Consider the following 26,535-nt stretch of genomic DNA (forward strand, 5'->3'; position numbering starts at 1 on the left):
TTATCATATTTTTACACCTACGAGGTAACAATTGGCGTACATTAAAATGTATATGTGATATAAAAACAAAGTATTCTTTGATGTGTAGTGGGTTAAGTGTATATATGTTACGCTCTGGTGTTACAAAGCGTTATATCCCTTTAGGACATACAGTTTATAATAACTTACGCATACTTAAAGTTAATTCTGAAATCTGGACGCTAGACAATAATAAATACTGAAGAGAATTAAGAATTATAAATAAATAATCGTTTGAAAAGTGTGTGCTGGCACTTGACCAGCACTGTAGCTGTGAATTTTCTCTGTGAAAATATTTAAGGAATTAAATGAGGAATGTCAAAATGGTCAAAATAATAGAATGCTGAAAACATGTGCGTTCAGGGTATAAAATGAAAAATAAAGCTTCAAATGACAGAACAAAACAAAGCAATATTCATATTGACAGGGGCGAATAGATTACAAAGATAACAACTTGGGCGAATAGATTACAAAGATAACAACTTGGGCAAAGATAACAACTTGGGCGAATAGATTACAAAGATAACAACTTGGGCAAAGATAACAACTTGGGCGAATAGATTACAAAGATAACAACTTGTACAACAGAATTCACATATGCATAGTTTACATATATATTATATGTGTGTTCTTGAGCTTAAAACCATGGATACTTAAATATCGCATCGCCTCACACTGCTTGTGTGGTAAAAAATGTTATGAGTAGAAATAGGTAAAATAAAGAGATTTTGCTTAAAGCTAAAGAAGATGTGAACATTAACGATTCAAATAAAATCAGATAAAATACAAACAAGAAAAATCAGTTTATAAACACGAGGGATTATACGGCTTTATACGGCGTCAGAGAGCAGTTATTAAATATCTAGGATTACACAGTTTTTTTTTCTACGTTTAAAATGGCGTTTCTTTGTCCGAGCAGACTTGGGCGAAATAAACAAAAAAGAGGTAATATATCATGCTTTCTTCATTTGCTTTTAAATTAAAAAAAAAAAAGCCATCATGGGTGCTGAAATGTTTCATTCAGATAGCGCCGTTTTCAGTAAAACTAAAGAAGTAATGTATGGTGGCTGATATCTGCCATTTCGTGTTTTCGTGTTGGTGGGGCGAAAACACGACAACACGAAAACACGATAAATTTTACACGAAAACACGACGTTTAGAGGGCGCCGACACGACACATTTATTTGTCGAGTTTTCATGTTTCATGTTGGCGGGTATGAATATGTCGTATTGGCGCCCTTTATTTGTCAAGCAGTCGTGTTTTCCGCCGAAATTAGGTATTTGTCGAGTTTTCGTGTTTTTGTCGAGTTTTCATGTTTTCGTGTCGTCGTAATTTTGCCCCGCCAACACGAAAACACGACAAATACATTATTTGTCGAAAGTATCTTATTCGTCGAGTTTTAGTGTTTTCGCTTTGGCATCTTCCGTTAGACATGCGCCCACAATTACTGAACTGAACACAACATAACTGCATGCTAGAAAATATAACTTTAAGAATAAAAATTGACTTATGTTCTATGTATATTTCGACCGAATACCATTTTGTTACATAAGATATAGAAAGACGAAGGTCGAATATCAAAATAATATTTTCTCACAAGTTAGACCCAAAAATGCACCAGAAGCCACCATTGCATTCCTATATTTAAAAAATGTCCTAGGGAATACCATCTGACCCCCTAAATGGGAGGGCATGACCCCCGCACGTACCTCAAATTTTGTACAAAAATGCAGCAGGGACCACCATTTCATACCTATATTTCAAAAATTACAACGGAGAGACCCTGTGATTCCACTGTCAGGAGGGGGTTAACCCCGTACCTCAAAATCTGGACTCAAAATGCAACAGGGGCCACCATTTTATTCATATATTTCAAACATTTCCAGGCGGACAAGCCCTGACCTACCTAACATGAGGGGTTACCCCCTTCCGTACCTTACCCCACACGGTCCGCCGATGCCGCATTCATTCTTTAACTGTTGCCGCTCACCGCACCCCAATGAAATATTTCTGGAACCGGGTCTGTTATACATTCACTTTGTATTCTTAAAACGATAACTGTCATATTATTACATTGTTTTATAATCTCAGATCTCCTAATGCAGCTTTAGTGAATATAAATTCTGAATTGACGGTTCGTTCGAATAGAAAGAAAAATGCTTCTAAAACCCTTTGCCACTGGTTTCAGAATAACTCTACGTTTTATAAGAGATGTATGAAAAGTATTTGTCGTGTTTTTGTGTTGTCGTGTCGGCGGGGCGAAAACACGACAAATACCTAATTTGTCGAGTTCTCGTTTCGGCGGGCCGAAAACACGAAAACACGACAAATAATTTCCGTCGGTGGGGTGAAAACACGAAAATACGACAACTAAAGGGCGTCAATACGACATATTTATACCAGCGAACATGAAAACTCGCCAGATAAATTTGTCGTGTCGGCGCCCTCTAAACGTCGAGTTTTCGCGTAAAATGTGTCGTGTTTTCGTGTTTTCGCCCCGCTGACACGACAACATGAAAACATGAAAACTCGACAAATTAGGTTTTTGTCGAGTTTCCGTGTTGTCGTGTTTTCGCCCCGCCAACACGAAATGGCAGAAATCAGCCACCATAGTAATGAGTTATTGCCGTAGTAAAGTCAGTGATAGAGTGAAAGTGCATCAAAACTTTAACCAGGAATTCTAAGTAAATGGGGTACACAATTCTAAAATACTGGTGTGAGAATTATGGCCCTTGTATCATATGACGTGAGTGATGATAAGAAACAGCTATTTTAGATAAAGCGAAAGTGCGTCAAAACTTTAACCAAACTCTGGACGTGGACGACGGCAAATGGAATAGAACTACATATACTTCATAAACCAAAACATGTTTTTGTACGTTCCTTCAAATAGTTTTTGAAATGAGCAGTATCTAAGGTCATTTTGTCAGCACGCCACACGAAAGCCGGAAGTGAACAAAACGTCCAACTGGCGTCCCAAGCTAGTATCCGATAAATTTCCATTTATCATATTCATTAACTGAAACATATATTTCTTCAGTACTTACTCGTTCCTGTCATTTTCTGTATCATTTATTTCAGCAATGAATTGATACAGATAGCGGATATTTTCATGTTATTAGATTTGCGGTATCCTGAGGAATTGACTGATGCCCAAGCGCGTTAGTTTGAGCCAGAGACAGGAATCTTCCTCTTACTAGTAATCATCTAGTAATCATATTTGGTAACATGTCAACTGAGTCGATCATTCAAACACATTGATTATTTAATATGAATGAACCAGTTACCTAACAAGAAAATATTTACATTTTATTTACTGACAGATCAAGTCAGAACAATAGCCGTGTTCACCTGACACCTAACTGATTAGTACACTAGCTATGATTTTGTCCACGATGAAAAACGTGCACTACGAAATAATTCTGTCTGATCTGTGACCTTGATAAAATCTAATAGGAGATCCTTTGGAAGCACAGAATGCAACCAAACAAAGGTAATAGCAAACTAGGTTTGATGGAGTTTGTTCATGGGAGGTAATAAATGGAATGTGCAACACTCCTCACAAACCCTATCCACCCCTAGCATATTAAGATAACACTTTTATCCATAAACATTGAATGGACTTCATAATCCGACAGGACCAAGTACAGGGAGACCTTTAGCGGCCACCACATAGCATTAAAATGCTGCTGTTGTGATAGTTAAATAAAATCTGTAAGTTCTAGTATAAGATTTTGCTGTCATCTATTTTAGGTTATTATAGCATGATGAGGAAGCTGACGAAGGGCAGAGGTTTAGATACAATAACGCTGGAAGATCTAGTGAAGTTAAGCTGGACAACGCCAGATTCACGTCGCATCATTCTACAGAACTTTACCTCGTGCGAGCCACAGGAAGTCACTGTAAAACAAGGTCAAAAGGTCAACTACATCTACAGGGAAGGTGACTGGGCATATGTTGTCACAGACGACAAAAAAGAAGGGTTCGTGCCATTCACATTTCTTGCAAAGATTGGCGTACCTTCTAAACCAGCGCCAAGGATAATAGACACAGGGACATACACAAAGAAAGTGGGTGATTTGAACCCTCGTAATTTTTCTGTTGAAAGTGAAGAAACTGACCACAGTGGAAGTGATCTAGCTGACGACTCCTTCATTTCCTCGGACTGGTCCGCTGACTCTGGATCAGTTGTTACCATTGAAGAACAACCGTCAGTAAATTATCTACAGACAGAACCTATTGATAAATTACCAATGTTCTTTGAAGTATTTCTGGATGAAAGGACTAATATATTACACAAAAATCCGTTGCCACTGACAGGAACATGCGATGACAGAGAAACCCACGCAGACGGCATTGGAAAACCTTCATACTCCCCACAGTTTAAAGTGATGTACAATTTTGCAGGTAAGGTAGTTAGATGTTTTGCCTGTTCCACTAGCCTTGAAATGCGTTCGTATTACTCACATATTCCTTATTGGTGCAATTATTGAATTATTATTGTAATTACTGAATTCGTGATTAAATGCTCTTTAGAACCGTTCTATGTTAAAAACTACAAGTTCTGTATTTAGTAAATATGTCGGAATTATATCGATACATATCTAGAATGATGCTATATGTAATATGGAAACTATTCATACTAATCATGTGTTATTTGTAAAATTTCTACAGGCAAAGATGTATATGACGTTCCAGTGCACGTTGGCGATATTGTGCATCTATTAGACGACAGTGACCCAGGCTGGTTCTGGGTGCGCAAACTTGATGGAACTGAAGGTTACGTACCTAGCAACTACATTACTGAAATAAATGAACCATCTACAGAATATCAACACGCAAATGACGAGGAAAAAGCAGGAAGCAAACATGATCACCCAGAAAATATCAAACCTGATGACCATCATATTAAAGACATGAAGTCCAATATAACTGTATTTCCAACGAACTGGAAAGTGACAAATGATCTAAGTGGTAAAAATCAAACCAATGTTGCTATATATAGTACTGAAGTAGCTAATAATACAAAGAAACAGAGACCAAAGAAGCCGCCAAGAAAGAAGAAAGGTAGTTTGGATGGCTTGTCGCCGAGGTTGGACGAGTCCATAGATTCTATAGATACCTGTCTCACAGACAGTAGTATGGAATATTTAGATTACCAGACCAAGTCTTCTTGTGACGAATTCTCTCCGCGATCTAACGACTTCAGCGATTGCTCTGTTTTCGACAGAAGCTTTAATGGAGAATACAACTACAGACAATGTGTAAACACATTTTCAGACTCTGAATTATCACCAAGGTCTTTGAATATTCCAATAGACGATGATAATGACACGATTACGGGTATGGAACCTGACTTAACGCAAATCAAAAGTGATGAAAATTATAAAGACAAAAGAAAAGACAGCAAGAACGACAGAGAAGTTATACGTGATAAAGTGCTGCCAAAATATCTATCTGAAGTAAATGGTAATGAGAGAGAAGATAGCCGACAGCATGTAGCAGAAAGAAAAACTGAGAATAAAGTCAGCAGTGTACATCAACTTGAAAATCATAAGACGGACTACAATGGTAGAAATGTGCCATGTGAAATTGGTGACTCTTTTGAAAGTAAATCAAGCCACGGACAAAAACATAAACGTCCTGTGTCAATGCCAGCTTTCAAATCATACCAGGAGTACAAGAAAGATTACTTTGATGAATATTTCTATGACGACAGAGATACAAAATTTTCCAATAGATCCAAACACGACGTTGTCAATGTAGCAGAAATTCTAAAAATGCGGAAAACAATTGAACAGCGAAAACACTCCCATTCAAATGAAAAACAAAGAGCACATATGAAACGAAACCCAGATGATCATTATGGGATGAGAAAAGTGTCGTCTGCGGCTGAGCACAAAAATCAACACATCCAAAATGAACAAAGCCGTAATGAACAAAAAGAAAGTCGTGACACTCATAATAAACCAAAGCTAAAGCAGTTCTTGTTGAACTTACCATCAACAAAGATAGAAAATCAAACAGCGAACATGGAACACCAAAGCAGTAACAAACTTCATTCTTATACGAATGATGATAACGTAGTAAAAGAAACAATCAAACAGCAAGCGAGAAAAAGATATAATTCTACGAGTGATATGCAAAACAAATGTACAAATACAAAAGGAGAATATGAATTTGAAACAGGCGCAAGAAGAGACAATACACATGACAAAAAGGCCTTTCACAAAACGCATAATATAAAAGCAATGAAAACTGAAATCAGACAGTACAATTCATCAACTGATTTGAGACAAGTAGATGCCACACATCTAAAAGGGAAAAGGGGACATAACGAAGTCAATTATCAAGCTCGCAAAATGTCTGAAAACAAGGAAAATTATTCAAACAAAGAGAAAAAGACCCATTTGCGACCTTACAATTCTTCAACAGACTTGCGAGAGATTGGTGGGAAGCCAGACTGGTCCTTTGGGTATCCAAGGAGAACTCGGCAAAGTATTGGCAGAAAAGAAAATGAAAGACCTGTCAATGAAAACACTAAGGGCAGCAAGAGAAGTACAGAAGACAATAATAACAGAAAAAGTAAAAATGAATACGAAACAGAAGACAGAGCACACAAAGTTAACAACTTTGAAGTAAGAAAAAACATAGAAGACAATGCACAGCAGGCAGAAAATGTCGGTACGACTGATAATTCAAATAAGACAATAGATTACTGTGACGGAAGGTATAAAGGAGAGGAATGTAATGAAGATGTTCCTTTTGATGATAGTGCGATGATGGCCATATTAAGCCAAACAGATAATTTGTTATACAAGACAGACAAACTCTTGCACCGTGATGATGGTTTTGGTAAACAAAAAATTAGTAAATTACTGGATCAAAATATATTGCACAAAAGTAATATATCAGACAAAACTGACAAACTGATAGACAAGGGTGATCATAACGATATGACAGGGCGCACATTTGCCTCACATACAGAAAGAGTTGACACAAATGCAGCTGAAAAATGCTACCAGTTTCTAAACAACAGTACAATTGGAATTCATGGTATGACTTACTCTGTGACAACAGAAAACCAAATGAATGGTGACAATATTTCTACCAATACATCACCAGAGAAACAGCTTGATTCCGGAGCTTTATATAATGCTTCAGGTAGTGGTAAAACTGAAAGCAATGATTCCAGAAAAGAGAAAAGTAACGTTGTGAAAGACAATTCGAGTAAAATCGTATCTGCTGGACTAAAATCTCTTGATCTAAAGGATATAAGGGGTATTACTGAGTTTGTTTGTCAGTGTGACTGTGACACAGATATTGATGGCATGTTGCCAATAAAGCGCGGGGAAATCGTGCATATTGGTCTCGATGGTCAGGATAATAATGAATGTTACTGGGCCTTTAGTCCGAGACTCAAAAAGTACGGATTTGTATCCAAACAACATGTTAAAATACCTTTGGTTACCATTATATAGATCAACATTTTTAAAATTCAAAAACGGTATGTAATGCATGCAATAATCTACAAAGAAAATGTTCCTGTAAACATAGTTTGTTCACTTTTGTCATCTTCATTTAAAATATGTTAATATCGGAATAAAAGGAAAAGTTAGTTTTACCAACAGAAATTAAAACAAGTCACTTATAGTTATTTTTACATATATTTTACATATTTTTATTTATGTTTTCAAAACACAGCACATACGTATGATGATAACAATGAAGCAACGAGAGAATACGAGTAGTATAGGGAACGGTTTGGCGCAACGAGTGCGCATGCGTGAGAATGACGTCATGTGCGGCGGCAATTTTGAATTCTATTTTAAGAATGACATCATCTTTCTATTTTAAGAATGACTTCACAATGTTATAAATAGAAACGATCATTATAAATCTATTTTAAGACTGTCATACTGAAAAGGACTTTATGAACTATGAATAGAAAATATCTCCAAGAAGTATGCGGAGCTGCCTCGTATACCTATCTAGGGCGTGGTCGCGCACATTGAGGGTAAGGTGCTCAGCCCTAGACGAGGAGATAACATGAAAACAAAATATTACAAGAAAATCAAACAGAATATTAATTATATTTAACCATATAAATTCATCTCAGACGTAAATGAACAAATACATTTTTTAAAATTAAAACAGATAATATTAAAAAAACAAAGAACATTACTAATCCAAATCGAAATATTTATCACATTAAAACTAAAACATTAAGCATTGTTTAAGATAAATACATGTTTAAAAAGCAAGATTTACTAAAGATTACTTTTTTGTCGACGATGTTTCCTCCTAGCGTCCACTAAGTAAATTACCATGTATCTGTTTTAACAAGGTCATTCAAATGAACTCATAGTCTAATTTTAGAATGAACTTCCGACCTCGGTGCAACTATTATTAGATACTGTATACCCATAGCGATGGTCATTAATCAAACGAGTCTTTGATGGTTGAGCTTTGGTATTCATGCGTAAATTTGTACCGGATGAAAAAGTCATTAAATTCTCCATTTGGCACTTAGGCGTGAAAGCGTACTTTCTGCCTTTCCGAATCCATGTGGAAAACTCATTATCTTTTTCAGAATAGTGCTGAAGTGTGATAGCACACTTTCTGCCACTCTGAATACACGTGGAAAACTCATTAAGTTTCCTGACTTGGAATTCGCGCGTGACAAAGTACTCGATGCCTATACACGTAAGTACAGCAGTTCAGCTTGCTGTCAGTACGCAGTATTGAAGTTCTGATTAGACTCAGGTGACTGTAAATTGATAGTATCCTAATCGGACGTAATCGCATTCTACGTCTGCGTCGGACGAGGCGTTATTTACGCTGGAGACGTGCGCTGTTTTTAGCGACTGATCTTGCTTCAGTTTAAAGATCCACCACGACCAAGTGATCTACTTGTTTCTCCCACAAGAACTTCGTGAAAATCATTCTAATAATACTGGTATAATACAGCTATATTACATGATGACAGGTGGACAATTTTGGCCCTCCCTGAATTAATGTCTACAAACTTATTCAGTCAATCGCTTTTCGGTATAAATTTAAAAGCATAGGGAAATAACTATCTTACCCTGTAGAAACAAAGTTTGATCATAACTCAGTTTAATACATTGTATATCAAATACATGTATTGTTCTTAATGCTACATTCATCCAATACAATTTTTAGACATTAAACACATTGTCTTGGCCTTATATATTTCACAGTAAATAGTACTTCTCACTTTTTTTTTCATACAAATCATGTATAATTACCATCATGGAAATACAAAAGAAAACAGTTACTTTGTGGCGCGTCTTTAACCCTTACCCTGCTAAATTTCTATAATGAAATGGTCCATCATTCAATTTGGGCAGTACTATTATTATCCGAAGGGGTATTCACTGAAAATTTACTGACTGAATGGCAAACAGTGCAGACCATGATCAGACTGCACAGATGTGCAGGCTGATCATGGCCTACACTGGTCACAAAAGCAGAATCAATAGCGTTTAGCATGATAAGGGTAGGGTTCGTGTTATTTTGGTGGTTGGAGTACATTTTTATTATAGTCCGTAGTGGAATTATGGGAGGAAGAAAAACTAACCTCTTCCCATCAGGATTTGAATGCTCAGCTTTATGTGAACGAGGTATTGCATCCCACGGCAGTTCCATTTCTTCAACAGCACCATGGAATTCCTATGCACAATAACACCTGACCCAATGTGGTTGCCAATACAAGGGTGTTTCCTTAGGACAAAATGTTCCATGTTTTGCTATGGCCAGCGTATTCCACAGGTTGTAATTCTGTGGAGTACATATTGGATCTTTTGGGGAGGAAAGCAAGAAAAAAATCATCTTTTAAACAACCTGCAAGATCTTGAAAATGCTCTTCTGTTCAAATGGAACACGATTCCAAACGACGCCACCAGACTACTTTTAGCTCTAGCAGCCACTAAAAGCAGCCAAGCACACACAATGATGCCACAGACCATGTCTGAGGAGATCCATCAAGCAGTTCATAAGAAGTCATTTAAAGGGTTTTCTAGTTTAAGCTCTAGCATCCCTATAAGGGGACAAGTATGGCATGTCAAACGTTGCTAAATTATATATGCATGTTATTATTATTGTATGTTTGTTATGTTTGTATTCATATTGTTATTCTATGTTCGTTTCATTTATTCTAAAAGTCCATTATATTTATTCTGTATTTTTCGTTATTCTTATTGTTATCTTTAGATAGTGTTATTCAATGTCGTGTACCATTCATATTCTAAGTATTACCATTGTTATTGTATATGTCGTTATTCTTATTGTATGTTCGATATTCTTATGGTAAAAGTCATCATTTGTAATCCAATATCCGACGATTCTTTTTACACAACGTGTCATTCTTATTCTATGTTATGTGATTGTATTTGTACAGTGTCACTGTGCTATTTATATTGCAGGAAATCGCACATACAAAAAGAATATCAAGCTCACAAAAACAATAATGAATATACAATAACAATAACGTCTTTTACAATAAGAATATCGAACATACAATAGTGGTTCTCGAGTTATTGATCAGAAAGTTTTCCATGTTCAGGTCCCTGTGACCTTGACCTTTGCTCAAGTGACCCCAAAAAAGATAAGGGTTATCTACTTTGTAAGCCCTACACCCTATGAAGCTTGAAGGTTCTAGTTCAAATGGTTCTCAAGTTATTGATCGAAAATGAAGTGTGACAGAGGGATGGCCCCTGTGACCTTGACCTTTTATGGATTGACCCTAAAAACAGTAGGGGTCATCTGCTCTGTATGTCCAATCATCCTATGAAATTTCGACATTCTGGGTCAAGTGGTTCTCAACTTACTGATCGGAAATGGTTTTCCATGTTAAGGCCCTCGTCACCTTGACCTTTAATAGAGGGACCCCAAAATCATTAGGGGTCATCTACTCTGTATGTGCAATCATTCAACATTCTGGTTCAAGTGGTTCTCAAGTTATTGTCCATGTTCAGGCCCCTGTGACCTTGACCTTTCACAGAAGGACCCAAAAATCAATAGGGGTCATCTACTTTGCATGTCCAATCATCCTATGAAGTCTAAGCATTCTGGGTCAAGTGATTCTCAAGTTATTGATTGAAATAGTTTCCCATGTTCAGGCCCCTGTGACCTTGACCTTTGATGGAGTGACCCCAAAACCAATACGGGTTGTCTACTCCGTATGTCCTGCCATCCTATGGAGTTTGAAGGTTCTAGGTGAAATGTTTCACCAGTTATTGATCGGAAAGAAGTGTGACAGACGGACATGGCAAAAACAATACTCTCAAAAAGTTGCCCCCCATTAAAAATGAATTCCATTTGTAAAGATTAAAAATAAACAATTGCTGAAAACAACATTCACCTATTTATGTGAAATTTCAGCACTGAACATTATTGCAAATGCATCAAAACAAAGATATGTAACATTTCTTTGAAAATGACGTTGGCCCCTTTATACAGTCTTTTTTCCGGAATTCAATGTATATATCAGTGTACTGACAAATGTTTTGTAGAGTTATATTAATCTTTCATATGCTGTTCAATTTCATATGAAACAATCTTTTCTTTACATGATTTGGTGTTGTTTGATTTTTTTTTCTAAAAATGTAAGGCTGAGCGTTCAATTTCTTTTTTTAAACTCTAGCGGCCCCTAAAAGGGACAATCTGCCCTCATTTTAATAAAATGGAGAGAGCACCTTATAATAATGCTACAGACCAATTTTGCTGAAGATCCAATAAGTGGTTATTGAGAGTGTAAGTCATTTAAATGTTTTTCTATTTTTAACTCTAGCTAGCCCCAATTTGAACAAACTACAGACAATGTTTGATGTAATTCTGACCAGAAGTTTCAAAGAAGATCTTTAAGTAAAAATGTTGGCATCAGACACTGGATCATCCATCCATACTAATAGCTCGCCCTGAGACTGGTTCCGATGAGCTAAAAAGGTTTAACAATGACTAAACTTAACAATAAATTCATCTTTCATTTTTTTATTTGTCAATTCTATGTATCAGGCATATCTCAAAATATCCTACTATCTCTTTCTTTCTGCTCCTTCTGTTCATTTATGGTTCTTTGCAATTTATTCAGTTTCTTTGCCCCTTCAATATTCTTTTTCTGTTGCTCTATCATATGATCTTGAAACGACTTCAATATTTCTACTTTATTCAACCCATACTCTTTAATATCATTATCAATTTCTTGCAGAACTTTCTCTTTCATTTTATAAAACTTTTCTTTTTCAGTTTCTAGTTCTGCTCGAATGTTTTCAACTTTCTTTCTCTTTTCACTTAACATTTCTTCACGTGCCTCTTTCTTAAGGATTGCTTTCTTTGACAATTTGTTGAAGTATCTATATGGGTCATCTGGTGTCCACGTCACTTTCAATTCCTTCAGTAACCACAGAAAACGGTCATAATCAAGCTTACGAAGGAACTTCAGTAACTTTTTTCTCTTGGCAATTCTCTCAATTAAATAACTTTTATGTCTTTTGTTCTGCAATAAAAGAAAAGAATTTGAGCTGCATCATGAGAAAACCAACATAGTGCATTTGCAACCAGCATGGATCCAGACCAGCCTGTGCAACTGCGCAGTCTGGTCAGGATCCATGCTGTTCACTAACCGTTTCTCTAATTGTACCCCCCGACAACAAAGTTGTAAGGGGGGGGGGGGTATACTGGTTTCAGGTTGTCTGTCTGTCCGTCTGTCTGTCCGTCCGTAGACGCAATCTTGTGCGCACCATCTCTCTTTATCCCCTTGACAGAATTTAATGAAACTTCACACAAGTGATCAGTACCAACAGTAGTTGTGCATGGGGCATGTTAGGTTCTTTTAGAAAAAAAATTTGCAGAGTTATGGGACTTTGTTTTTTTTGTTACTATACTATATACATAGACACAATCTTGTGCGCACTATCTCTCCTCATCCTCTTGACACAATTTAATGAAATTTCACACAAGTGATAAGTACCAACAGTAGTTGTGCATGGGGCATGTTAGGTTCTTTTAGAAAAAAATTTTGCAGTTATGGGACTTTGTTTTTTTGTTACAATACTATATACATAGACACAATCTTGTGCGCACCATCTCTCCTCATCCCCTTGACACAATTTAATGAAACTTCACACAAGTGATCAGTAACAACAGTAGTTGTGCATGGGGCATGTTAGGTTCTTTCAGAAAAAAAATTTGCAGAGTTATGGGACTTTGTTTCTTGTTACTATACTATATACATAGACACAATCTTGGCGCACCACTCTCCTCATCCCCTTGACACAATTTAATGAAACTTCACCAAATGATCAGTAACAACAGTAGTTGTGCATGGGGCATGTTAGGTTTTCAGCGACAAAAATGCACAGTTAGGGACTTTGTTTCTTGTTAACAACTAATTAACAGTTCTAAGACAATCTTGTGATGCTAATCTACCAAACTTCAAAGAAATTTAATAAAAATTCACAACATGATCATATCCATACCTATATAGCTCGCATGGTGGTTGTTACAAATTTTTTAAAAATATAACTTAACAATATATTACATTTTTTTGTTTATATGTACAAATTTCTATGTATACAAAAGTCCACAATAATTATATCTTCTTTGTCTCGTCAAATTGCAATGTTATCAGTGTCTTGCATCGTGGGCTTACATTGATCTTCACTTTATTATACTTATTCAATACTTTGAAGCATCAAGCAATGTATCTTGCCAGACTTCTCATTGCTTTTAAAGAACTTTTGTTTTCTTCTGTTCTGCTCATTTTTACTTTTTCTTTTCAAAATTCATTCCTAGATGCTTCTTGAGCAATAGTTGCAATATCATATTAATCTGGTGTACGTCACTTAATAGAATACAAAACGTATATGTTAAAACTCAAATTTTCTTATCTTATTAAACATTATTTTCATGTTTAAAAAAAAAGAATTACACATATAACCAAATATTGCATGCACCTCATGGATCAGCCACCATGCACATATGCCATTCATGTCAGATAAATTTCTGTTAAACTATTCTAATGAATTTATGGATGCTTTTCAAATTCTGAGTGACACATGAGAAATACCAACATAGTGTGTTACTGAAAGAATACCTAAAACGTTTTACAGAATTTTCTAATACCATGCTTTTCAATTTAAAGCCAATTACCATTAAGAATATAAGCATATCATGCATCAGCACATCATACACCACTATGTTGGTTATTCTAATGGCTAAGTGCTAATTTAATATCAAGGTTGGTAGATTTCTTTGTTCATGCAGTAATATCATTGCCTTTCTGGATCCCATTCATTTATAATTCATATTCTTCCACATTCAAATGTAGTTCTGTAGTACCGGTAGTGAAAAATATATTTGATATTTTCACTGCTTTGTAACAGAGAAAACAGTAATTTGACTTCACTGAAATATTACTTCACTCAAAAGCATAAAATATACAATACTTTTTACCACATTAACTGAATATACAACTGATATGATTTGTCAAGTTTATCATTATTTTTACTGCTGCATTTTTACTACAGAAGTTAACTTAGAGTGCGATTCTCACCATTAACCAGTCAAAGAACAATGAAATTAGGCCAAATATATTCAAAAGCAAATGCACTGTTGAATGCAGACCCGACCCGAAATTTCTGTGGCAAATCTCATGAAGCTGGTACAATATCTAAACTCAAAATCTGTTACAAGATTCTTAGTTACCTGCTTATTTCTTTTACACAACTACATCTAAGATAATAAGTAAAGGTTTCTTGACACAACAGTCTATAATCATGATTGAAGTGTTCTAACGAAGTTTCACTCCAAAAAGGTCCGCTTTAAAAGTTGAAAAATAGGTTAAAAGTAAGTAACCTACCCTTCTATCACCAACAATATAAGGTATCAAGTTCCGAATCTTTATCGTCAAGTAACAAACTGAAAACAGAAAGAACACCTGTTGTCTTAATATTCAATCAATCTTAACACATTTATAAATATATTATTTATGCCATTTATGAGGAAAATTGTCACAGGTTTAACACAAAATTCCTTGGTAATTCATTAGTTATATTTTTTCTTTGACTGTGAGTTGATAGACAGATGGATGATTAGATTTTGGTTAAATTCTTATAATTTTAGATCAAGTTTCATTGGCAGATCTTAACTTTAATTCATTCAATACAGACTGAAAATTTCAGTTCAAGGAAGGGGGTGGGGGGGGGGGGGGGTGGGGGGGGGGGCTTATATCAAGGTGTTTCCTATCTACATGGTATTGTACAAACCATGCGAAGTCCTGCATTCTTTCAGGCAAGCCAACCTGAACCTTCAATAATATTCATTAGGTAAACTTGGATCTTCCATCCACCCAGCAAAACTCTCTTTGATTTAAAGGCCTACTTTGCCTGATGTGTGGTAATGACTGGACTTGAATTCTGTCTTGCATATTCCACTTTTCCTACATGAAAATCTTACCAAGTTTGTTTGTACACTAATGTCCACTTTTCACAAACAACCAAGTCATTTTTGTTTGTAAGTTTCATTGGATTTAAGGCACATCAACACAATTAAGGGGCTGGTGAAGGACGACCCCAGTTGCTTTTCTTGCATTTGCAAGTACACAAGTAGAACAACTGACCTTCTGGAAACCAGATGGGTCTGCCTGCTAGCCTCAACAGGGAGAGAGCAGATCTATGAATCACATGGTTGTGTGTTTAATCAAATTGTGTCTAAAATCATTTGTCCTCCACCTCCGAGTCATATGGGGAGGTTGGCAGTTACTTGCAGGGAACAGGCAAATAATGGTACAGAATCCAGGAAAAATTAGGTTAACTGCCCGTTATCACATAGAAATATGGCGATAAACCCAAAACACACAAGCAAACCAGCTGACATTTCCTCAGATGGAAGAGTCATCCTCTAGTTTATCCTAGACACTTCCATACCTACAGTGGCAAGGGACAAGCAAATCAAAGTAAGATACATGTATCTTAATTAGTTTGCCATGAAAGTCAGACCTGTTCATTAACTTCAAATTCAAAAAGTTCACAAAGTTGTAGAGACCACATATGCCGTAAATCCACATATAAACCATTTCAGTTTCTCAGGCCCATTTGATTGTGTGTTCACTGTTTCATATTTAATATGTATTACTACGTCGAACATTTTCGATAGAAAAGTGTTGGCCATGGAAGTCCCACTTACTTCATTAACAACTCTGCTATGGAAGCACCATTTCATTAACAAACTGACCATAGAAACCCAATCTGTTTCATAAACCACTTGGTCATGGAACTTCTACCTATTTCATCAAACACTTGCCCATGGATGCCCCATTTATAATAGAGTACTTTATAAGTAAATCTTACTTTCTTTCTCCAAACATGGTCCTGGACCAACAAGATCAGTAACCTTTTCCAACAATACAGCATTACGATGTTCCAACCTTTCTTGCTGAAAGAAAAAACAAATACGGTTTATACAAAGCCTGTTAAATGCTGTTTTCCTGAAATGCAGTTGCAAATGCTAAAATTCCAATTTGAAACAGTATTCATAATTATATAGTCATACTTAAATTAAATTTTTATGAATGTTTCTCATTGTAGAGTTGGTGCAGCTGTTCTGCGCAAGCGCGGAATTATTATCAAATGGAACACACGGCAAAAATACTCATTTTTTTGCATGTCCGCACGCATTTAGTGTATAATGTGCATAATATACTGACTAAAGGTGTGGGTTAGAATCACCATGGTTACAAAATATATACATTTAAGGTATTTTTGTTCAAATTTAGTTAATCCGGTATATACCGGAGTCTGTAATATATCACGGGCGCACCAACTCTGTATTTAGTCACAGCCAATTTTTATAGGAGTCAACTGCCTGATGGAATTATTGGTAGGTAAATTAAAAAAGATTTCTACTTTACAAAAAAATGCCCCAGCAAGTGCAAATTTCAAACTCAATCTAAACAATACCCTTCATGATCTAATTCATTTCGATCTTCAGTAAAGCACAAATTGCTTGAGGCCACTGGGGGATGAATAAAATGCTTGCATTATCAAAGGTTAAAGTGATTGCATGGAAAATAGGAGAGAAACCGCTCAGAACCATATGAATTGCTTGAGTCCATCCATGCTTGAGGATGTAGTGTTTTACTGTAAGGAAGTCTTTTGCAGCTTCGGGACTGTTCCTTCAATTTTCTTGTGGTTAAATAACACATACACATTATGATAATATGTATAATTACTTACAGAAGTAGCATAATCTAGAGTAAACAATTTCTTCACATGGTCTGGTAATCTGGAAGTAAATCATAAAGACTGATTACAGATAATAATATGAATAAAGCAGAGTACATTGACTGCCTTGTCATACAGTAGGTTTATAGGTAATTTTTGTCTTGTATATACCTTGAAATCAATTTTCAGTTTGTGCATTTAAATAAGCCATGACCTTGACCTTCAGCTATGGCTGCCCTTCAGTGCAGTTAAGTGAAACCATTTGAGCAAAGTTGAGATAGATTTTTTCTACATCCATGAAGCTGTTCATGGGAAAAAGTTGTTTAGATGTTAATTTGATTTCAAGCTCTTGTGACCCTAACTGGCCTAAGTGAAGACAAGCAGTTCAATACAGATTTTTTCTAATTTCTAGGTACTTGCAGTCCATAGGATTTGTGAGCTAAAAAGTAAACTGATGGACAAAAACATAGCACAATCACGACAGCTCACCTATGTGACTTTTACTAAGGTGAGATAAAAATCTATTTTACTTTTTCAGGGCTAGTCATAGTCTTATAAAGAAATGTAGCAAAATATTTTCTAGTCACCAAAATATATTACTGTTATGCTCTAACTAATTTCACTTGATGCTGGCATTTAAGCAAGCTCAATATTTTTTTGTCAGCCAAAGCCTCTTTTAAATCAAACAGAAATAGAATTCAGTAGAATTATTTATAAGCTCAGACAAAAGTAGGATTCAATAATTACTTTAGTTTGCCATATAATGTTTGGAGCTAAACTGAGTACAAAAACTTGGAGCTAAACTGAGTACAAATGTTTGGAGCTAAACAAAGTACAAAACTGTCTTGGAGCTAAACTGAGTACAAATGTTTGGAGCTAAACTGAGTACAAATGTCTGGAGCTAAGCTGAGAACAAGGCTTGGAGCTAAACTGTGTACAAATGTTTGGAGCTAAACTGAGTACAAATGTCCAAACATGTTCATTTGCAAAATATCCTTACTTCTTAACAAAACTGTTTACACCTCTTACTTCTTAACAAAACTGTTTACACCTCCTGGTATTAATTGTTTCAATGCTGTTATTTATTTTGTACATATTTTTTCAATTATATATGCATACTTACTCCTTAATCTCTGGAACATCTCTGTATTTGAACATGATTTCAGATGGATCAAATGGCTCTTGTTTGACTAGATCCTCTGAAAAAATACCCAAAATAACACTGAGCAATCTGAAACAATAATCTGAAGCATCTATGACTAAAGTACCCTTGCTCATTCAAGCAATGAACAAGGTTTAATTATGTCTCAATATGTAGAAAAAATATGTTCAGTTATAAAAGAAATAAATTTTAAAGAAAATTGCATACATAAACATCATGTGTAAAAGCAGGTTTGGGTGACAATATTCAAGGGTACTGCTCACTGTCTTGTACATAGTTTTGACATGTCAGCCTAAATACCCTGACCTCTACACCACTGACCTCTACACCACTGATCTCTACACCACTGATCTCTACACCACTGATCTCATGTAACTAGATTTGAATTTCATGAATTTCAAATGCTGCAAATCATCATGAGCTTTTCGTAACAAATTATTTTGCTTTATATATTCACTAAAAACATTTTGTCAGTATTCATAAAAATATTATAACATGTGCTTAGTTGAATTCACAATACAGTCGAACTTTCTTCACTCAAACATGCATAATTCGAACACCACCTTTCACTTGAACACATCGTCAGGTCCCAGCAAAGTCCCTATAATGTATATTGTTCAGTGGCTCAAACTACAGATTTAAGCTGAAACAAATTTTGCCGGTCCCATCGGGTTCGAGAGAAGGAAATTGGACTATATGCTTATTTTTCATGTATTTCAAGATGGACTTTTATAATGAATTGAATTTCTTTTATTGACACTCTTACAAAGAAAATGACTGGTAAATGTTATAAAGCATAAATTCAGAATAATGTATGTAATGAAACATGGTCAAGAAATTTTCATTGTAGGATGGAAAACGTTGGGTCTGATTGAAGTACACATTAAAGTTCCACATATACCCAATCATTTTCATACTGGTACAAAAATTTCTCTGACATATTAAAGCTTGCATACTAAGTCTTGTTCTTGCATGTTTCATTAGGTCACACTAGTAGTCTACCAAGTCTGTTACACAATATTCAAATGTACCTGAATAATCAAAATTCAGTGGTTTCAGATGTGAAACATCTATTTTCTTCCTGTATCCTCGAGACTGCAATGCAGCACCCACATGGTCACCTGCAATAAATAACTGTCTATGTTATAATATGTTACAAAATTCATTTGATATCATATGATTCTGTTTCTGGCCTTGCTATCCGCTATAAATAAAAACTTCTCTGACTTATCAGTATAGAAATACTGAAAGATCTAATCTCCACAAATCCGGCTGCTTTTCATGTTTTTCCATTTTATTTATGCACTTCTAAGCTAAACCCAGGGTTCTAGCCAGAAATTTTGGAAGGCATCTTGTAAAAATTTGAGATGCAAATAGCAGCAAAGGGGAGAATTCCCCTCCTCCTGGGGGTGTATGGGGGCCTCCCCTAGAATGTTTTTGGTTTATCATTCAATGTTTTACATTAAATTTGAATGATATCAAATGAATTTTATGTTTCAATGATTTGTAGCCAATTAACAGCTATAAAATCAGCCAAAAAAAACCCAAAAAACTGCGACATTATCGATTTTGCCTCCGTACATGTTCAAAACAGGTAAATATTGGTTGGTTATGTTTAGAGGTGATCAAATGTTTACACGCTGATTTGTATATTGAAATTTTATAGCTGGGCACTAAGATATTAAAGCTTGATGCAGCGCCCGGCTGAAAAGGACTGGGTATAACTCTGATTACTGGAAATAGCCAATTAAACAAAAAATAAGATACTGGATATACTAACAAAAATTTGGAATTGTCTATATTTTTCTTATTCACACGTTTGCATGCCAATTAGTATTCTTATCCGCATGACGGGTGTTTCGGAGGCATAAATTCTATTTTTGGCATAAGGTGTATCATAGTTAACAGATTATTAGCATCATGTTCATTGTTTAAGATATTGAATCATTTGACATTTAGAATTCAAAACAAAACTGCAACAAATGTAAATTACATACCATTTTTTTATTATTTAATTAATTAATTTTTTAATCAAATGCAGAACAATAAATCCAAAGAAAGTACTCAATACCCTAATTGGTTCAATATTATACCTTACTCTTGTGTTTTTTTACTTTTAACATCATGTTTTTAATTCAATAAATCTTACATTAATTATTCAACATAATAATTATAGGCATCGAAATCACATATTGTGGTGGAATGTTAACTTACCAAAAGGTGGTGTGCATGCTAAAAATTGTCAAATGATCGGTACTATATATGGGTTTCAAGGAAAATCTTCAGAAAAGCTTAACTAAATCTTACATGTGTACACAGCAAGTTTAGTCAAATGGGTAACATATTTTATTAATAATTGGCATGACTTTCCATGCATGATCATCGTGCGAATAACGAAAATAATTGGCACAATGGTTGTGCGGATAAAGAAACTTATTTGCACGACCATTATGAGGATAACCTTGACCCAAAAGTTTATCTAAAACCAGCTACTAGACTGTAAAATACATACTTTTCCACCTTTCTCCATATATGATACAACCAATGATTCTCAAATATTAGTGTACAGTACGACAAGGAACAATAAAAAAGACTGCCATGTCGCATAATTAAACAAGAGCTGTCCATAAGACAGCCAAGCTCGACTATTCGAAATATTGTCACAGAAGCTGGAAATTATTACCCAAAATGTTAAATATCAAAAGAGTTTTAAGTTCAAAAGGGGACATATCAGAGTTATGGGACTTGATGCTATCAACTAGTTTTATAACCCCGAAGAAACATGTTAAGTTTCAATTCAATATCTGCATTAGTTTTGGGGATAGTAACTTGCATGTAAAACTTTAACCAGAATTTTCTAAGTCCAAAAGGGGGCATAATTTGCTCAAAATACATGTTAAGAGTTATGGAACTTGACCCAGTGAGGTAGGTAATTGATCTAGAAAAAGAATAAATAAGTTCCAAATCTATATGCCTTTTAGTAATAGCTGTATGTACTTGCACGCAAAACTTTAACCAGAATTTTCTAAGTCCAAAAGGGGGCATAATTTGGCCAAAATACATGCCAGAGTTATGGGACTTGACCCAGTGAGGTAGGTAATTGATCTAGAAAAAGAAAAAATAAGTTTCAAATCTTGTATATGCCTTTTAGTAATAGCTGTATGTACTTGCACGCAAAACTTTAACCAGAATTTTCTAAGTCCAAAAGGGGGCATAATTTGGCCAAAATACATGCCAGAGTTATGGGACTTGACCCAGTGAGGTAGGTAATTGATCTAGAAAAAGAAAAAATAAGTTTCAAATCTATATGCCTTTTAGTAATAGCTGTATGTACTTGCACGCAAAACTTTAACCAGAATTTTCTAAGTCCAAAAGGGGGCATAATTTGGCCAAAATGAAGGTCAGAGTTATGGGACTTGGTGCTATCAACTAGTTTTATAACCCCGAAGACACATGTGAAGTTTCAATTCAATATCTGCATTAGTTTTGGAGATAGTAACTTGCATGTAAAACTTTAACCAGAATTTTCTAAGTCCAAAAGGGGGCATAATTTGCTCAAAATACATGTTAGAGTTATGGAACTTGACCCAGTGAGGTTGGTAATTGACCTAGAAAAAGAATAAATAAGTTTCAAAGCTATATGCCTTTAAATGATAGCTGTATGTACTTGCATGCAAAAACTTAACCAAGGTGTGACGCCGACGCCGACGCCAGGGTGAGTAGAATAGCTAGACTATTCTTCGAATAGTCGAGCTAAAAATTGATTTAACTGACACTACCGCCGTGTCAATAATAAATTATTCACACGGCCGATAAGTAAATAGTCACTTCATTTTTTTCCTCAGTTTATGATAGTCCTTCAGTAGATCAAAGAAGTACAAGAAACGCGGCAATGCCACGAAACCAGGTTTTCAACACTTTTCATAAGAATAAACAAGAGGACCATGATGGTCCTGAATCGCTCACCTCTTCCCGCATGACCCAGTTTTGAGTATGACGTCGTTTTTTCTATTATTTGACATAGTGACCTAGTTTTTGAGCTCATGTGACCCAGTTTTGAACTTGACCTAGATATTATCAAGATAAAAATTCTGTCCAATTTTCATGAAGATCCATTGAAAAATATGGTCTCTAGAGAGGTCAAAAGATTTTAATAATTTTATACCTACTGACCTAGTTTCTGACCGCAGTTGACCCAGTTTCAAACTTGACCTAGATATCATCAAGATGAACATTCAGACCAACTTTCATACAGATCCCATGAAAAGTATGGCCTCTAGAGAGGTCACAAGGTATTTTTATTATTTGACCTACTGACCTAGTTTTTTAAGGCACGTGACCCAGTTTCAAACTTGTCCTAGATATCATCAAGGTGAACATTCTGACCAATTTTTATGGAGATCCATTCACAAGTATGGTCTCTAGAGAGGTCACAAGGTTTTTCTATTTTTAGACCTAATGACCTAGTTTTTGATGGCACATGACCCTGTTTCGAACTTGACCTAGATATCATCAAGATGAACATTCAGACCAATTTTCATACAGATCCCATGAAAAATATGGCCTCTAGAGAGGTCACAAGGTTTTTCTATTATTTGACCTACTAACCTAGTTTTTGACCGCACGTGACCCACTTTCGAACTTGACCTAGATATCATCAAGGTGAACATTCTGACCAATTTTCATGAAGATCTCATGAAATATATGGCCTCTAGAGAGGTCACAAAGTTTCTCTATTTTTAGACCTACTGACCTAGTTTTTGACCGCACATGACCCAGTTTCGAACTTGACCTAGATATCATCAAGATGAACATTCGGACCAACTTTCATATAGATCCCATGAAAAATATGGCCTCTAGAGAGGTCACAAGGTTTTTCTATTATTTGACCTACTGACCTAGTTTTTGATGGCACGTGACTCAGTTTCGAACTTGACCTAGATATTATCAAGGCGAACGTTTTGACCAATTTTCATGAAGATCTTGTGAAATATATGGCCTCTAGAGAGGTCACAAGGTTTTTCTATTTTTAGACCTACTGACCTAGTTTTTGATGGCACGTCACCCAGTTTCGAACTTGACCTAGATATCATCAAGGTGAACATTCTGACCAAGTTTCATGAAGATCTTGTGAAATATATGGCCTCTAGAGAGGTCACAAGGTTTTTCTATTTTTAGACCTACTGACCTAGTTTTTGACGGCACGTAACCCAGTTTTGAACTTGACCTAGATATCATCAAGATGAACATTCTGACCAACTTTCATAAAGATCCCATGAAAAATGTGACCTCTAGAGTGGTCACAAGCAAAAGTTTACGGACGCACGCACGGACGCACGCACGGACGGACGACGGACGACGGACACCGCGCGATCACAAAAGCTCACCTTGTCACTTTGTGACAGGTGAGCTAAAAAGTATACTGAATCAAAGTGCACCACTTTAAAGCACAACCCTAACCCTAACCTAACCCTATTTTTAGTAACAATGACCTTGACCTTGATCCCAGAAACCCCAAAATCAATCCCAAGCTACAACTTTATATAAGTTTTCTATACACCAAGTTTCATCATGATAGCTCATTCCTAAGTTAAGTTATTGATCGGAAACTCTTTTCTCTATTTTAAGTAACAGTGACCTTGACCTTGACCCCAGAAACCCCAAAATCAATCCCAGCCTTTGTCTTGATATAAGCTACATACATACCAGTTTTATTCAAATATCTTTACCGAAACAAAAGTTATTGACCGGAAACACCAGTTTGACGCCGCCCGCCGCCCGACCAACGACATACCCCAATCTAATAACTCAACGAAAACCTGGTTAATAAAATACACAGAATGGCAACTGGAGATAATCCTGCATAAGCTTGTGTCACTGCGTTATCTTAATAAAGCGTTTGCTGACATGATTACTCGTGATCAGATCAACAGACGCTTATTAAAGTATTACACTGGTGATACAGCCGGCACGTAATAAACTGAATCGGATCCGACAACTTTCTCAGACTTCCAATCAAAAATTCATTCCTTCCCTGTGTAGAAAATACCAATTTGATAACATTAAAAAAAACCACCATTATCATTATAAACAAACGATCTGATAGAACATTTTTCACGACACAAATTTTTATCCTTCTGCTGTCTGTTTCATAGATCTCATTCAGTTCCCATGTGATGTTGGCTAGATTTGCTCTATATGCCTTTTAAGTTGTTGATCTATTTGTTTTTATAGCTCTTCTGATAGATCTTTCATCCAGAGTTGATGGTATCAATGTTTAAGTATTAGGAAAGGTCTTTGACACAAAACATTACATTGTGTGTCTATCGAACATGATGTAGTTCCCTCTGCAGGGGTGTAAAATTCAACTCGCCCACTCGCATTGGCGAGTTAAAGTATGGATAGGACGAGTGGATCTCGCTGTATACTGGACCGATCGGGCGAGTGGTTTTTACGTCGTAGCTTTAATGAAATTCAGAAATTACATCTTGAAAAACCTCAACAAACGTTGAGATAGTTCAGTTGCTACTTTGACTGACTGGAATTTACCCACGAATCATAAAGATATCAAAACGTCATGCCAGTAATTTTCCATTCCGAGAGCACGTGCGACCTATCGTATTATTAAATTTACATCTCTGTTACTTTTGTTTATCGACACATACACAAAAAACATGCATAGTGCATTCATTTTTTAACATTATCGCTTCAGTTTTTCAACATCGCTTGAGAAATAATACAATTTGAAATCTACTAAGATTTCAATAAAATATCGACGGAAATGTAAGCAAATTTGTATGAAAACGGTTGAATTTTCATATAATCATTTGTTAAATTTCAAACAGCGCAATCTTAATTACTGATTTCTTTCTAAGAGAAAATAAGTGATACATACTATGGGCATAAAATTTGGACTTTTGACCAGAAAGAACAAAAAACAGAATTAAAAAATCTTAAATAATGAAAAAGCGGCAGTAATTTAAATACATTGAGTAAAACGATTTTTTTTTTGGTTAAAAGGTCTCGTGGACGTAAATAGAAATGTGGTTTTAAAATAAAACAAAATGATGTTGTTGCGGTTTGTACATGTATTTTTTTTATAAAATATTCTTCTCAAATGATAATGTAAATTCCTTGAGGGCAAATAGGTCACATGGCGCGAAAACTGTCATATGACGTAATGCCATGACAATCTCGTGCAACAATACTGCTTTGATCTCCACTTCAGATGTCATGATACCGACACACTTCTTTTAGCTCTTTGAGAGGATGTTAATTGATGATGAAAACAGGCCAATTACTTAGTTTATCAACAGAATAATTACCGATGATCGTCAACTTTTTTTTTCGTTTTCAAGACGGGTAGGATGATGATTATTGTGTCTATATTTTTAGGACACTTTTCAAAATAATTATTTTTCAGGAAATAAGTCTTGAGAAAATGAAAATAACTGATGTTTAATACTTTCCTGACACTTTGGGAAACTACGGTAGGGGTTAGATTGCGATTATTTTTACTATCGATGCAGTTATTATGGAAAGCAACTTGGTGGTGGAGATGGTAAAATTAATGAAAGAAAAATGTCTGGTGTGAAAAGGAAATTTAAGAGTAACAAAAACAAATAATCAAAAAGGAAACGTAGTGTACGAGCTATGTGTTATGTTTGAAATTTGCTTGTACATAATTCTCCTTCCATAAAATGTGACAGTATTAAAAATGTCAATTATTAGGGCGAGTGACTGTTCACAAAGGGCGAGTAGATTTTACTAGCTACTAGTCCTGCAGGGCGAGTGGTGTGAAAAAGAATTTTACACCCCTGCTTTGACCTGTTGAAATGTAAACAATGATAAACGTGGTCGAGTTGGTAAGAGTACGAGTTGACAAGCGCAGGGCATTGATTTCATATTTATTGGGATTTACCTTTTAAGTCTACAATTGAACAGGTGAACGGGATACATGTTCGTTGAAAGCACGGAGAAAATTTGACTGTTGTCACAATCTGACATAATTTCGGTCTTAAAATACTATAAAATGCCATTTAATCTTTCGCGATCTTCCTCAAGTTAGCAAACGCTTGGTAAATGCATTGTGGGAAATTTGGAAATAA

At 35.6% G+C, this 26,535-nt stretch overlaps 2 protein-coding genes across 2 annotated transcripts; one reads left to right on the forward strand and one right to left on the reverse strand.

Annotated features, from left to right (window-relative positions):
- Nucleotides 1-148: 148 nt before the first annotated feature.
- On the forward strand, nt 149-7,672 carry LOC123550903 (uncharacterized). Its single transcript, XM_045339389.2, has 3 exons — nt 149-963; nt 3,773-4,426; nt 4,694-7,672. The coding sequence occupies exons 1-3, from the start codon at nt 915-917 to the stop codon at nt 7,498-7,500; spliced, it is 3,510 nt and encodes a 1,169-aa protein (XP_045195324.2). The 5' UTR covers nt 149-914; the 3' UTR covers nt 7,501-7,672.
- Nucleotides 7,673-12,018: 4,346 nt separating this feature from the next.
- Nucleotides 12,019-26,509, reverse strand: LOC123550904 (28S ribosomal protein S15, mitochondrial-like). The gene is made up of 7 exons (XM_045339390.2): nt 26,349-26,509; nt 19,459-19,548; nt 18,389-18,464; nt 17,278-17,326; nt 16,393-16,477; nt 14,904-14,962; nt 12,019-12,539 (listed from the first exon to the last, which is right to left on the reverse strand). Exons 1-7 carry the CDS (start codon nt 26,464-26,466, stop codon nt 12,066-12,068), a joined length of 951 nt encoding a protein of 316 aa, XP_045195325.1. The 5' UTR covers nt 26,467-26,509; the 3' UTR covers nt 12,019-12,065.
- Nucleotides 26,510-26,535: the final 26 nt, after the last annotated feature.

Source organism: Mercenaria mercenaria, chromosome 4 (assembly GCF_021730395.1).
Source record: "Mercenaria mercenaria strain notata chromosome 4, MADL_Memer_1, whole genome shotgun sequence".
Taxonomy (NCBI): Eukaryota; Metazoa; Mollusca; class Bivalvia; order Venerida; family Veneridae; genus Mercenaria; species Mercenaria mercenaria.